Raw genomic sequence first — 13,072 nt, forward strand, 5'->3', positions numbered from 1 at the left:
CCTATAAGATGGAAATGAAAATGCCCTCAAGGGCAATGGGATGATCAATTCTCCAGACTACATCTCAAGATTCACCCTGGCTCCTTGGCTATCTTTCTCTTCATCCTCCATATTAATACTGTTGAAAGGCTTAGTGGTTCACGATACAATGGAAAGTAAAAGAAATGGGGATGGTGATTGAATCATCAGTTGGGTCATCCCAGTGCCCACTAGAGGATAAAACAAAGTGACCCAACTCTGCTTTGATATGACCCAGGGAGGGAGACTGGCTGTATGCAAAGACATTAGTATCAATGGATTCAGCAGCCAAATTTGCCACATGGAGAAATCCAGGGGGCTGGGAGTCAGTAAGCTTCTTTCCAGCCTCAGTCTGAGTAGATTATGAAACCTGAAAAGGTACTGTATTTGTTGTTGTTTCCTCCGTGGGCTTTGCCTCCATCAAGCTTGATGAAAACTTCATCCCCAGCATCCAGGTGCAGGATAACACTGTTGCTAGCATAGTCGTAGTTTTGATCAGCATCCTGTGCAATGGCACTGGCCCGCACCTAAGAGTCCATAGGGAGGTTGGAGGGAAAGCAGAGGAAGAGAGGGAGGGAGGGGGGAGGGAGAGAGAGAGAGAGAGGAAGCAAAAGGTGAAATGGTAGCAGCAATGAAAGTTCTCAAAGCCAATATGCAAGAAAGGGTCTGGTTGTAGAAATACTGCACCTCTGTTGCATCTTTCCTATTTAATTTTTGGCTTCCAAAGCAGCTCACTTTAATTCCCTTTAATAAGGGGAAAATAGAAAGAGAGTAACCCTTTACTGCAAATGGCCAGCTTGATGTCTGATTTGGGGATACAAAAGGGCTAAATTTCACCAAGATAGAAACTTATGTAGCAATCACTAAATGTAAATAAATAACAATTTTGGTTGCTATTTAGGATGCTCCAAAATTAGTATTTGGAGGCTTCTAGGCAAATGAATAATATGGATGAGACCTGTACTAGGGCTGGTATCTGTGAAAGAGGGTCCCCTCTCCCAACTAGGCTCTAGAGAACCTCTTTGCTCTGCTTTGCTCCAGTCATCCTCCAGTTTGGGAGTACAGTACAAACAGCAAGTGTGCAGTTGCTTGTCTTCCAGAACTGTGGGCTGGGGTGGGGTACCAGAATGGCAGGGATGCAGGGGTATTGCTGCTATTATTACCACAACTTGCCTTAGATCAGGGGTGTCAAACTCAATTTCATTGAGGGCCGCATCAGCATTGCAGTTGCCCTCAGGGGGCCGGGTGGGTATGGCCAGGGTGGGCGTGGCCTACTGGGTGGGCGTGGCTAGAGTGCGTATGGCCTACTGGGTGGGTGTGGCCAGCTCTACATCATTGGCATCACGGTTGCCTATGGGGGCCTGGGCAGGAGTGGGACAGATCTGAGGGTCTCTGGCAGAAGGAGGGTCTCTGGGCCAGGGCCAAGGCAGTGGGGGCCATTCCCTCACTGTTTCCAGGATGGCTTCGCGGGCCGCATGAAACTACTTTGTGGGCCGGATCCGGCCCCCGGGCCTTGTGTTTGACATGTCTGCCTTAGATGAAAAAGTCTGCAGAAAGAAGATTACATTAATTTTAGACATTAAATTTCTTGATCCTGAAGAACCCCAAACCCTTGGCAACATCTCTTCATTGGCTGTATACAGGGAAGAGCTGGTTCAGCTTAAGCAGGGGGCTGGACTAGAAGACCTCCAAGGTTCCTTCCAGCTTTATTCTATTCTATTCTATTCTATTCTATTCTATTCTATTCTATTCTATTCTATTCTATTCTATTCTATTCTATTCTATTCTATTCTATTCTATTCTATTCTATTTCTTTGCAAGGGCTTCCATTAAGCTTTATGGGAAAAATAGATAATTGCATATGTTTGGAACCACTATTCCAATCAGGAAACTGGGGTAATCAGAAGTGAGATTCAGGTCTTGAAGGCATCCTTTTGCATTTACATATTTTAAAAGCCACCTAATTCCATAAAAGAAACAAGTAAAAGTAGACTTTTATTCCAACAATGATCAATTTAGTCTTGAGTGGTAGAGAATTTAATGCACCAGTTTATTTAGCAATCTGGTTCTACCTCAAAACTGGATGGTCTGATCTTCATCTAGAGGCAATTTAAGTAGATATTTGTAGACAAGCACATGTATGTATATGCAAATACACAAATATGCAAATATATGTATCATAATATATGAGTATGAGCCATCCTTAAAATATACAACCCTCCTCCCTCAACACCTCCTTTATTAGTCTACCGGGGAGGGGAGAGGGGTTATGAAATAAATATATAACAAATATATGTTGGTTCAAACTGTTGTATGGGATCAAAAAAAAATAGGTGAAATTGTGTAAATGGGTTGTTTTGTGAGACCATAGCCTGTATATTATTTGCATGGGGTTTCTTTTTTTGGTTCATATTTTTCTTCCTCATGTCCCCCCAAAGTAAGACAGAGCAGGAATAACAGATGAAACAAATATATTTCTGAGTTGTTATATCATGCTTCTAAATATTTCCTAGAGGCTCCTTGAGATATTTAGAATGGGCACTCCCCACCTCCTCAGAAAAGACCCAAAAGTAATTATTTTATTTTCACAAGCAAATGGGGAATTGCCTTTTACTGCCCTAATCATCTTGTTAGTCAGGCACAGATCAAGCTCTCTAGGCTGACCACATTGGTTCTCATCCCTAGCTTGTAACCAAGAAAGACAGGATTCAAAACACACACACACACACACACAGAGAGAGAGAGAGAGAGAGAGAGAGAGACATAGACATAGACACAGACACAGACACACACAGACACACACAGACACACACACACACACACACACACACACACACACATACACACACACACAGCGGCCTATGACCAAATACAAAGAAGCAGTTGTAAAAAGGCATTCATTTTCCACAGGTTTTACTGTAATTACAATTGAATATAGATCTGTTTTATGGCAGAAGTGGGAATATTTTCCATTTTTAATGCAATTTAATACAATATGTTTTTAATTACAATCAGAAACATGAAGGAACTAGACAATTTACTATGCATTCCTTACAAAATTACAATTTTGGATATGATATATCTGGAAATATATGTAGGATCCCTTTAATATCCATTGTGCCGGCAGACTTATTAGCCACAGGAAGTAAGGGGATAAGATCACAGAGGTTAAAAATACTGTAACAACAGAACATCCATTGCTGACATTTGTAGTTTCTGTGAAACCATTAAAATATTATTTCTTTCTTCTGCCTCCAAGAGAGAAGATAATTATGTCAGTGATTGTACTGCAGGCTGTGGAACATGCTCAGAATTATAGTCTCTCCAATTTTCAAAGCTTAACATTTTAGCTTTTTTCTAACTAACTAAATTGTAGTCCTGTGAACAGAGGAACAAACTTTAAAATTGTTTTGTTTTTAGAAACAGAAAACAAACTTTCATAGATGGGTTTCAAATTTTCAGTATGGCCATATGAGCCAATTATTTTTTATAATTTCCTTATCTTCTGAATATTTTCCATCATGAAGATGTGATTGTAGAAAAATCAGAGTCACACAAAACTTTTACGAGATATCTATATTAGGACCAAAAAATTACCTTTCACTTTGGTAAATAAATTTACCAATTTGGTACGGTATATAAATTTAATAAAATAAATAAATAAATAAATAAATGAAATTAAACTCCATTTTTTAAAATTGATTTTTTTCTGGTCCAAAAGTATAAATCTTAGCTGAGGGGAATTCTAGAATAATGCAAAACCAGAGCATTCAAGTATCTATAATGATAGTGTTTACAATGCTGTTGTGATGGATGACGCATACTAAGCATTATTATGTGGGAAAAATACAATAGTTAACCCTGTGACTTCTCTTGCACAGCCTGTAGGGTTTCAGTGGAGCAGAAAAGTAAAGATGTTATAATCAGTGCTTTTTTGTAAAAGAAAAAGGTGCCGGAACTCACACATGTCATACAACCTGCCTTGCCTACCCTACAAGGTTCCATCCAAAAAAGGTGCCGGAACTCCGTTTTGGGCGTTCTATGAGAAAAAAAGCCCTGGTTATAATAGATAGGAAAATTCTCTGAAGGTCCACCACTGATTACATTCAACATGCAACAGTGCCAACAGCAGCATGTTTATGAATATTTGTTGAGATAATTTGTATCATATTGATACTGTGCCATAATGGGGTAGTGATCAAGAAGTAGAAAGATCCAGGCTCAGATAAATCTATCTTTAGCTGCTGATTCTCACTAGCTGATATTGGAACAGTCACTCCATCTCAGTCTAATTTAACTTTCCAAGTTGATGTGTGGAGAAAAATGGAAGTAAGGAACACTTATGCACTCTGCTTTATACTTACAACAGGAAAGAAGACCCATATCTAGCAAATAAATAAATGGAATGAGCCAGGGTGGCACAAATGGTAAGAATGCAGTATTACAGGCCAACTCACTGCTCACTGCCAGGAGTTCAATCCTGACTGGCTCAAGTCTTCCATTTTTCTAAGATTGGTAAAATGGGGACTCAGATTGTTGGGGGCAATATGCTGAACCATAAACCACTGAGAGAGGGCTGTAAAGCACTATGAAGTGGCATAGGTAGGGGCTGCGTGCTTAGCCCCTACCTGTACTCACTGTACACATACGATTGTGTATCATCTGACCCATCCACTATGATAATTAAGTTCACAGATGATACCACCGTAGTGCATCTTATTACAGGTGGAGATGACAACTTGCACCTGAACATCAGCAAGACAAAAGAGATGGTCCTAGACTTTTGGAGGAAAAGAGAGGAACCTGCCCCACTTTACATCGGGGGGGGCTGTGTGGAGAGAGACTCCTCCTTTAAATTCCTGGGAGTCTACCTCTGTGAGGAGCTTACCTGGAAAGTTAATACAACCCAGGTGGCCAGCAAGGCCCAACAAAGACTCCACTTCCTCAGGTCTTGAGGAAGAACAGGGTAGAACAATGACTAATGACCTTCTTTTACCAGTCTACTATAGAGAGCGTCCTCTCATACTGTATTGTGCTTTGGTATGCTGGCCTGACAGCTGTGGATAGGAAGATATTACAGAAGGTGGTGAGCACAGCACAAAACATCGTGGGCTGTCGCCTGACACCACTGGATGACATCGCCAGGGCTTGCTGCCTTGGAAGAGTGAGGAAAATTCTCAGGGATGACTCACACCCTGGCCAGTACCTGTTTAGTCTCCTACCATCGGGTAGGAGATACAGAAGTATAGCCAGCCATACCAACAGGCTGAAGAACAGCTTCTATCCATGGGCTGTCAGGCTCCTGAACAGGAAATAACTTTATGTATGATTGACTTGTGAGGCTGGTGTGTTGTGCAATTAGCTCACAAGATGGTGGGTTTGTTGTCACTGTGAGTTGTGGGGGAGGCACGAAGAGAGGCTCAGCCAATCTCACCGTACACATGTTGTACTTTGATAATAAAGGTTCATTCATTCATATAAGTCTAAGTGCTATTACTATTGCTAATCTAACATTACCAAAACAGTTCATTTAAACCCATTTACTGTGCATGGATGCTATGGATGACCACATCATTATTCATCATGTATCATATAGTAGTTGAAATGAAGAAAATGGGTATGAACTGTTTAGACTTTGCTATGAAAAGCAAGGAAAGTACTTATGTGATATGAATTTGATTCCAGGGCCTGATAGGGAAAGAAATAAGGATGCTTTGGTACAAAGAAGGAAGATGGGGGCTTCTTACCAAACAAAGTGAAACCTGAAAGGACATCATGGAATTAGAATACTTCTAAAATGAAGGAGAGGCTATTATATGGGTTAGAAAGGAACAAAACTGCGCTTGAGAAAAATGAATAAAAGTTATGAGTGCAAAGTGACAGGTTCTCCACCACACAGAGACTCACTTTATGACTAGAGAAAAGTAAGAAAGCAAGTAAGACAGAGAAGCAGGAGATAACTCTGATTTGTTAGGGAAAATCAAGACCAAAGGGATGAGAAGCACCAGGGGTGAGTCAAATAGGAATGGACTATGTCTAGCTGAGCTGCAGGTGAGCTGACTGGATCTGAGAAACCTAGCAAAGAGGAAGTGCAAGAGGAATCAAACATACACAAGGCCAAGAGAAGGGGAGGGAGAAGCTGCTCTGTGAGATGTCATGCAAAGCAACTACAAGTGGTCCTCGACTTACAATTATAATTGAGGCCCACACTTCTACCGTAGATTGTGATGGTTGTAAGTCAAGGCACCCATGTAACCAGCCCAATTTTCTGACCCTTTTTTTTTGGCAGTTTTTAAGTAAACACCACAGTTATTAAGCAAGTCAATGCATTCCTAATATCAGGACAGAGAGTAGATTATAGACCAGAATTTTTCCTACTTGGCATAACAAAAGAGAAATATACCAAAGAAGAGTTATATATAATGATACACATCATCACAGCAGCAAGAATGACGTTCGCCCAGAAATGGAAAAATAGTGAAATACCTGACAAGAGTGAAGTGATAAATAAAATTTGGACGTGCGCAGAAATGGACAAGTTAACTTTGGAAATAAAAAATAAAGATCAGTCAGATTATTAAAAAATTTGGAATAAGTTTTACCTATGGTGGGAACAGAAAGGAAGGTCTCAATAGAGATATACAGGATGCTGATTTCACATATTACTAGAATAAGGTGGTCGATAAGATTGAATATTGTATAACTGTATATAAATGATATGTACATAAAATGTATATATGTGTATGTATATTGTTGTTGTTAGTTGCGAAGTCGTGTCCGACCCATCGTGACCCTATGGACAATGTTCCTCCAGGCCTTCCTGTCCTCTACCTTCTGGAGTCCATCTAGGCTCACGACTACTGCTTCAGTGACTCCATCCAGCCACCTCATTCTCTGTCGTCCCCTTCTTCTATTGCCCTCAATCTTTCCCAGCATTAGGCTCTTCTCTAGTGAGTCCTTCCTTCTCATTAGGTGGCCAAAGTATTTGAGTTTTAGCTTCAGGATCTGGCCTTCTAAAGAGCAGTCAGGGTTGATCTCCTCTAGGATTGACCGGTTTGATCGCCTTGCAGTCCAAGGAACTCGCAGGAGTCTTCAAAGGCTTCAATTCTTTGGCGCTCAGCCTTTCTTATGGTCCAGCTTTCACTGCCATACATTGCAACTGGGAAGACCATAGCCTTGACTATACGCACTTTTGTTGACAGGGTGATGTCTCTGCTTTTTAGTGTGCTGTCTAGATTTGCCATGGCTTTCCTCCCAAGGAGCAAGCGTCTTTTAATTTCTTGGCTACAGTCCCCATCTGCAGTGATCTTGGAGCCCAGGAAAATAAAATCTGTCACTACCTCCATTTCTTCCCCATCTATTTGCCAGGAATTGAGAGGACCGGATGCCATGATCTTGGTTTTCTTAATGTTTAGTTTTAACCCAAGTTTTGCACTCTCCTTCTTCACCTGCAACAAGAGGCTCTTTAGTTCTTCTTCACTTTCTGCCATTAGAGTGGTATCATCTGCATATCTTAGGTTGTTGATGTTTCTTCCGGCAATCATAATTCCAACTTTTGATTCATCTAGCCCTGCCTTTCTCATGATGTGCTCTGCATATAAGTTAAATAGGCAAGGCGACAGTATACAGCCTTGCCAGACTCCTTTCCCAATTTTGAACCAATCAGTGGTTCCGTGTCCAGTTCTCACTGTTGCTTCTTGGCCCGCATATAGATTTCTCAAGAGACAAATAAGATGGTCTGGTATACAGGGCTTTTTTGTCATAGAACGCTCAGAAGGAATGTCAGACCGTTAACACCTTGTCCAAAGTTTTAAATAATAAAATTTGCAATAATTCTTTTTAAAAAAGTAATTTCCCTCTATACGGTTTTTAATTGTTGTTCTGTTTCCCCCACCCTGCCCTAAAGTCTAGCTAAGCTATGTTGCAATTTACATTTAAAATGAAATTACAGGTTTAAAATGCAATTACAAAATTAACTTCTCTTAAATGGACTAGCAAAACAGCTACTAAGAGGGTTAAGGTTGCTGGGTCTTTAATAAGATCAGCAGCTTTTATCTCTGCTGATATTGCTTCAAACCAGAACATTAATTAATAGTCTCATAATTTCATCTTCATTGTTCAATTCCTGTTGCCTGTGAAGATCACTTTATTTTCTATTTTCTCTTCACTATTTTTCCTTGTGATTTTGAAAAGCTGCAATAATTTCATCATTAAAAGTGAGTAAAAAAGTGAACCCATAATTAAGCCCCCTTCTGGAAGGAAGAAGAAATTATTACTTAAAGATGAAGTTCGGAGACAATTAATCAGCAATTCTGCTGCTTAGGTGAAATATTTATTCCAAACTTTTTAATGCAGTGCCTATAATCAAACAATCTCTTACATGCTATATGTTGGTATTTATATAGAACAAAAAATATAGATGTAAGGCTTCTGCTGTATTGAAATAACATCACCAGTATGCCGATGATACCCAACTTTTCTTTTCGACCCCAAACCACCCCAGTGATGCCCTCGCCATGATGTCCCGTTGCCTGGAGGCGGTTCGGGTCTGGATGGGGAGGAACAGACTTCAACTCAACCCTGACAAGATTGAGTGGCTGTGCATTCCGGCATCCCGGGACATTCAAAATGTTCCATCTCTTTCTATGGGGGGTGAGCTCTTACCCCCCGTGGATAGGGCTCGCAACTTGGGAGTCCTCCTAGATTCACGGCTTACCCTGGAAGATCATATAGTGGCCGTGACTAGGGGGGCTTTCGCCCAGGTTCGCCTGGTGCACCAGTTGCGGCCCTATCTGAACCGGGATGCCCTGTGTACGGTCACTCATGCGCTCGTGACCTCTCGCCTTGACTACTGTAATGCTCTCTACATGGGGCTTCCCTTGAAGACCACTCGGAGGCTCCAACTGGTACAGAATGCGGCCGCGAGAGTTGTCTTGGGAGTTTCCCGGTACTCCCATGTTACACCTTTGCTCCGCGAGCTGCATTGGTTACCAGTTGTCTTTCGGGTGAGGTTCAAGGTGTTGGTTACGATCTTTAAGGCCCTACATGGCATGGGTCCGGGATACCTCAGGGACCACCTGCTGCCGGCATCGACTCCCCTCCGCCCTGTGCGTTCCCACAGAGAGGGCCTCCTCAGGGTGCCGCCAGTCAGGGAATGTCGACTGGTGGCCCCCAGGGGGAGGGCCTTCTCTGTGGGTGCTCCGGCATTATGGAATCAACTGCCGGTGGAGCTCCGGATGGCACCAGACCTCCGAACTTTCCGTCGGGGCCTGAAGACCCACCTGTTCGAATTAGCTGGTCTGGCCTGATGGGGGATTATGGATTTTTAATTGTTTTTTAAATTTGTATTACTGTTTTTAATTGGGCATGGGTTTAATCCTTTTTTTAATTTTTGTATTGTCTTTCTTTTTATATATGCCCTGTGAACCGCCCTGAGTCCCTACCAAGGAGAAGGGCGGTATATAAATCAAATAAACTATAACTATAACTATAATAGATCCAATCTGAAATCCAAGTTAAAACACTAGTTTAGTGGCCTATATTAAGATTTGTTACTGCTTGTCAACCTCGTTCTTTTATACCTTGCAGGACCCTAAATTTAATCCTTGGTATTTTATTTGACCAACAAAAACTACTTATTTGTCTCTGCCATTTGTTTTTTTATTTTCTTATTGGAACTATTTGAAATAGAAAGTTAATTCTTATAGTTCGGATACATACTTGCCAGCTTAAATGCTGGAGGTGTGGTGAAGAAGACGTGGACTTGTAAAAAAGTTAAGGCCTTTTGGATAAAAATTTGGTGGAACATGCAGAAGATTTTCAAGCAAAGGATAAAGTTTTGTCCGCAACTTTTTTTGTTGGGTATAATTACAGATGCTACGGTTGTGGACACTAAGCTGATGTTGAATTTAATTACGGCAGCAAGACTCTTAATAGGCCAATATTGGAAGAAGGAGGAACTGCCGACTGTAGAAGAATGGACTTTAAAGGTTTCTGACCTGGCAGAGATGGCAAAGATCTCGGCTTATTTGAAAGATCACTCGCAAAAACGTTATGTTATGGAGTGGAGAAAATGGATTGAGTATATCCAGAACAAATATGGGACTAAGAAGTTTCATGTAGCATTTGAATAAGTCTTCCTTTTTTTTTCTCCTCTTGTTTTCTCTTTTCCTTTTTTTATATATCTTATATTAATAGTGTTTGTAAGTACCCTATATGAGCTAGAGAGAGATGGATTTCAGAGTTTATGGTTGTTAGCATATGAATGTTTACGATTGGGTTTTTTTTGTTCTTTATACCTTGTACTTAGCTCTGGGAAGTCGGGGGGGGGGGTAGGGGGGTAGGGGTAGGAAGGGAGGGATAGGGGAGGGTTAGGGGGGATTGTTAAAGATAAAATGTATGATAAAACTTTTCAATAAAAAAAAGGAAATAGAAAGTTAATTCTTGATAAAATATCTAGTTTTACTGCTGATACACTTCTTCATGAGGACAATTTATTTTTCTCCATCTTAAAATATCCACCATTTTATTTTCTAAATTTGTGCATAATTATTCTTAATAAATCTTTATTTTAGCTTGAAAAAATTCTCAAGTCCTTAATTACTTTCAGAATGATACTAAAGCCTGTTTGCTTCATATATTGCTTTTTTTCTTCAGATAAATATTATGTAATCACATCTGTCTAATTAATCAGATATCCAGATACTAAACCATATTGTCATCCATCCATCCATCCATCCATCCATCCATCCATCCAATTTCTATAGCCACCCATCTCAATCATTTTGGGTAGCTTACAATTCATGCTCCATTATTGATCCAAGTACCCATTCTTTGAATCGGCAAGCATAAGAAAAAGAAAAATGGCATATAATTTTAATGTAAGTTCTTGGTTTTCCAATTTAATTCTTGAAATTTTATTTTGCAGTATCTTCATTACCAATGGTTCTAATACAAAAAACAAGATAAGACAAGAACAAGAGTAACCTTGTGTTGTCCCTTTCATTATTCTACAGATTTGTGGTAAAAATTCATTTTCAATTAACTTGGCTTCTTCATTATAAATGTTTTGTATCTATATGAATATGAAGGCCCATTCCACTCTAACAGACATTTTCTCCCTATCAATAAAAATAATAGCCATTTTCTTGTTTTTCTGATTTATTGATAGCTTTCAAAATATATCTGATATTGTCTCTCATATAACTCATTGGAACAAATCTTGTCTGATCAGGATATATTAGATCAGTTAAAAAGCCATTCAACCTTTTTGCAAGCATAGCTATAAAAAGATTGTAATCTATATTCAATAAAGTGCTAGTCTGTATGACTGGATAAATTGGATAATTCCCCTTTTTGTAGATCAAAGAGGTAAAAGCCTGTTGCTACAAGAAGGAAGTACTTGAAGCTATATTCCATTCATTACCAGGGTTAATAGTTTCATCTAGATTTCTTTAAAAGTCTTATAATATACAGTATTGCACAAAAGCCATCCTGCCCTAGAAATTTATTCAACTTCAAATTTATTCAACTTCAAATACCTATACTTTATAATATTTTTTTCCTTTTTTTGGGTCATCAAGTTTTTGACACCTTGCTAAATGACTGGTGGTACTCGGATATTGTCTTATCCTAAAAGTGGTACAATGGATGAAAAGGTTGAAAAGTCCTGCAATAGGCCACCCAACCAAATAGAGGAAATAGATGGGACATTTTGCTAGTCAGTTAACTAAGCTATGTAGGAAATACATCACAATAATAATGGGGGACTATAATTACCCTGACATCAACTGGGAGACAAACTCTGCACCAAGTGGAAGATCAAACAGATTCCTGACAAACCTAGCAGAGAACTTTGTCTCCCAAAAAGTAGAGAAGGGAACTAGGGGATTAGCCATATTGGATCTAATCCTCACTAACAGAGATGAAATGATAGAAGGTGTTGAAGCGACAGGGAACATTATGAAAGCACAAGCAATAGAAGACAGTCAAACTAGAGTCTTGGACTAAGAGAGCTAATTTTAATAAACTTAAGAGAGAGCTTGGGAAGGATTCCATGGATGAGAATCCTCAAGGGGAAAACAACCCAAGAAGCTTGGGAAATTTGAAAACTGAGATAATAAAAGCCCAGTCTAGTACAATACCAACAAAGAAGAAAAATAACAGCTCTCAAAAGAAACCAGCATGGCTGCATAAAGAACTGTCTGATAAATTGAAAGATAAAAAGGATAAGTATAAAAAGTGGAAAGAGGGGTACATAACTAAAGCAGAATATCAGCAAATAATCCAAGCCTGCAAAGATGAAGTGAGGAAAGCTAAAGCTCAAAATGAAATAAGGCTTGCAACCAAAGTCAAAAATAACAACATGTAAAAAACAAGAAAAAAGTTAAGGAAATGATTGGTCCCTTACTGGGGGAAAGTGGCAAGAAGGTGACAAGCAACAGGGAGAAAACAGAACTATTTAACTCATTTTTTGCATCTGTCTTTACACAAAGGGAAAAAACAGTCCAACCTATCAAAAACAGTACCATAAAAATAGAATAGAAACACAAGTTAAGAGGCAAGAAAATGGTAAGTGAGCACCTGTCCAGCCTAGACGAGTTCAAATCACCAGGACCAGATGGATTACACTCCAAGGTTCTCAAGGAACTGGCAGATGTGATCTCAGAACCACTGAAATATATTTTTGAACGATCCTGGAGCACTGGGGAACTACCAGAGGACTGGAAAAGAGCTCATGTAGTTCCCATCTTCAAAAAAGGGAAAAAATAGATCCAGGAAACTACAGACCTATCAGCCTGACCTCAATATGTGGGAAGATCTTGGAAAAGATAATCAAGCAACAAATCACTGAACACCTAGAGGCAAACAAAGTCATTACTAAAAGCCAACATGGGTTTGTCAAAAACAGATCATGCCAGACAAATCTTATTGTATTCTTTGACCAGGTGACAGAATTAGTGGACAAGAGGAATGTTGTAGATATAATTTACTTGGACTTCAGTAAGGCATTTGATAAAGTAGACCACAGATCACCACCAGATGACAGCATCAC

General features: G+C 39.7%; 1 protein-coding gene across 1 annotated transcript in view; it reads right to left on the reverse strand.

Moving 5' to 3' along the window:
• Positions 1-365: 365 nt before the first annotated feature.
• C1QL1 (complement C1q like 1) overlaps positions 366-13,072 on the reverse strand; it is a gene marked incomplete at its 3' end in the record, with an annotated part of 61,509 nt that continues 48,802 nt past the window's right edge. The window contains exon 2 of the mRNA XM_083376320.1: positions 366-545. Coding sequence (XP_083232446.1) covers positions 366-545 — 180 coding nt within the window. The remainder of the gene's footprint in view (positions 546-13,072) is intronic.

Source organism: Vipera ursinii (assembly GCF_947247035.1).
Source record: "Vipera ursinii genome assembly, chromosome: Z".
NCBI lineage: Eukaryota > Metazoa > Chordata > Lepidosauria > Squamata > Viperidae > Vipera > Vipera ursinii.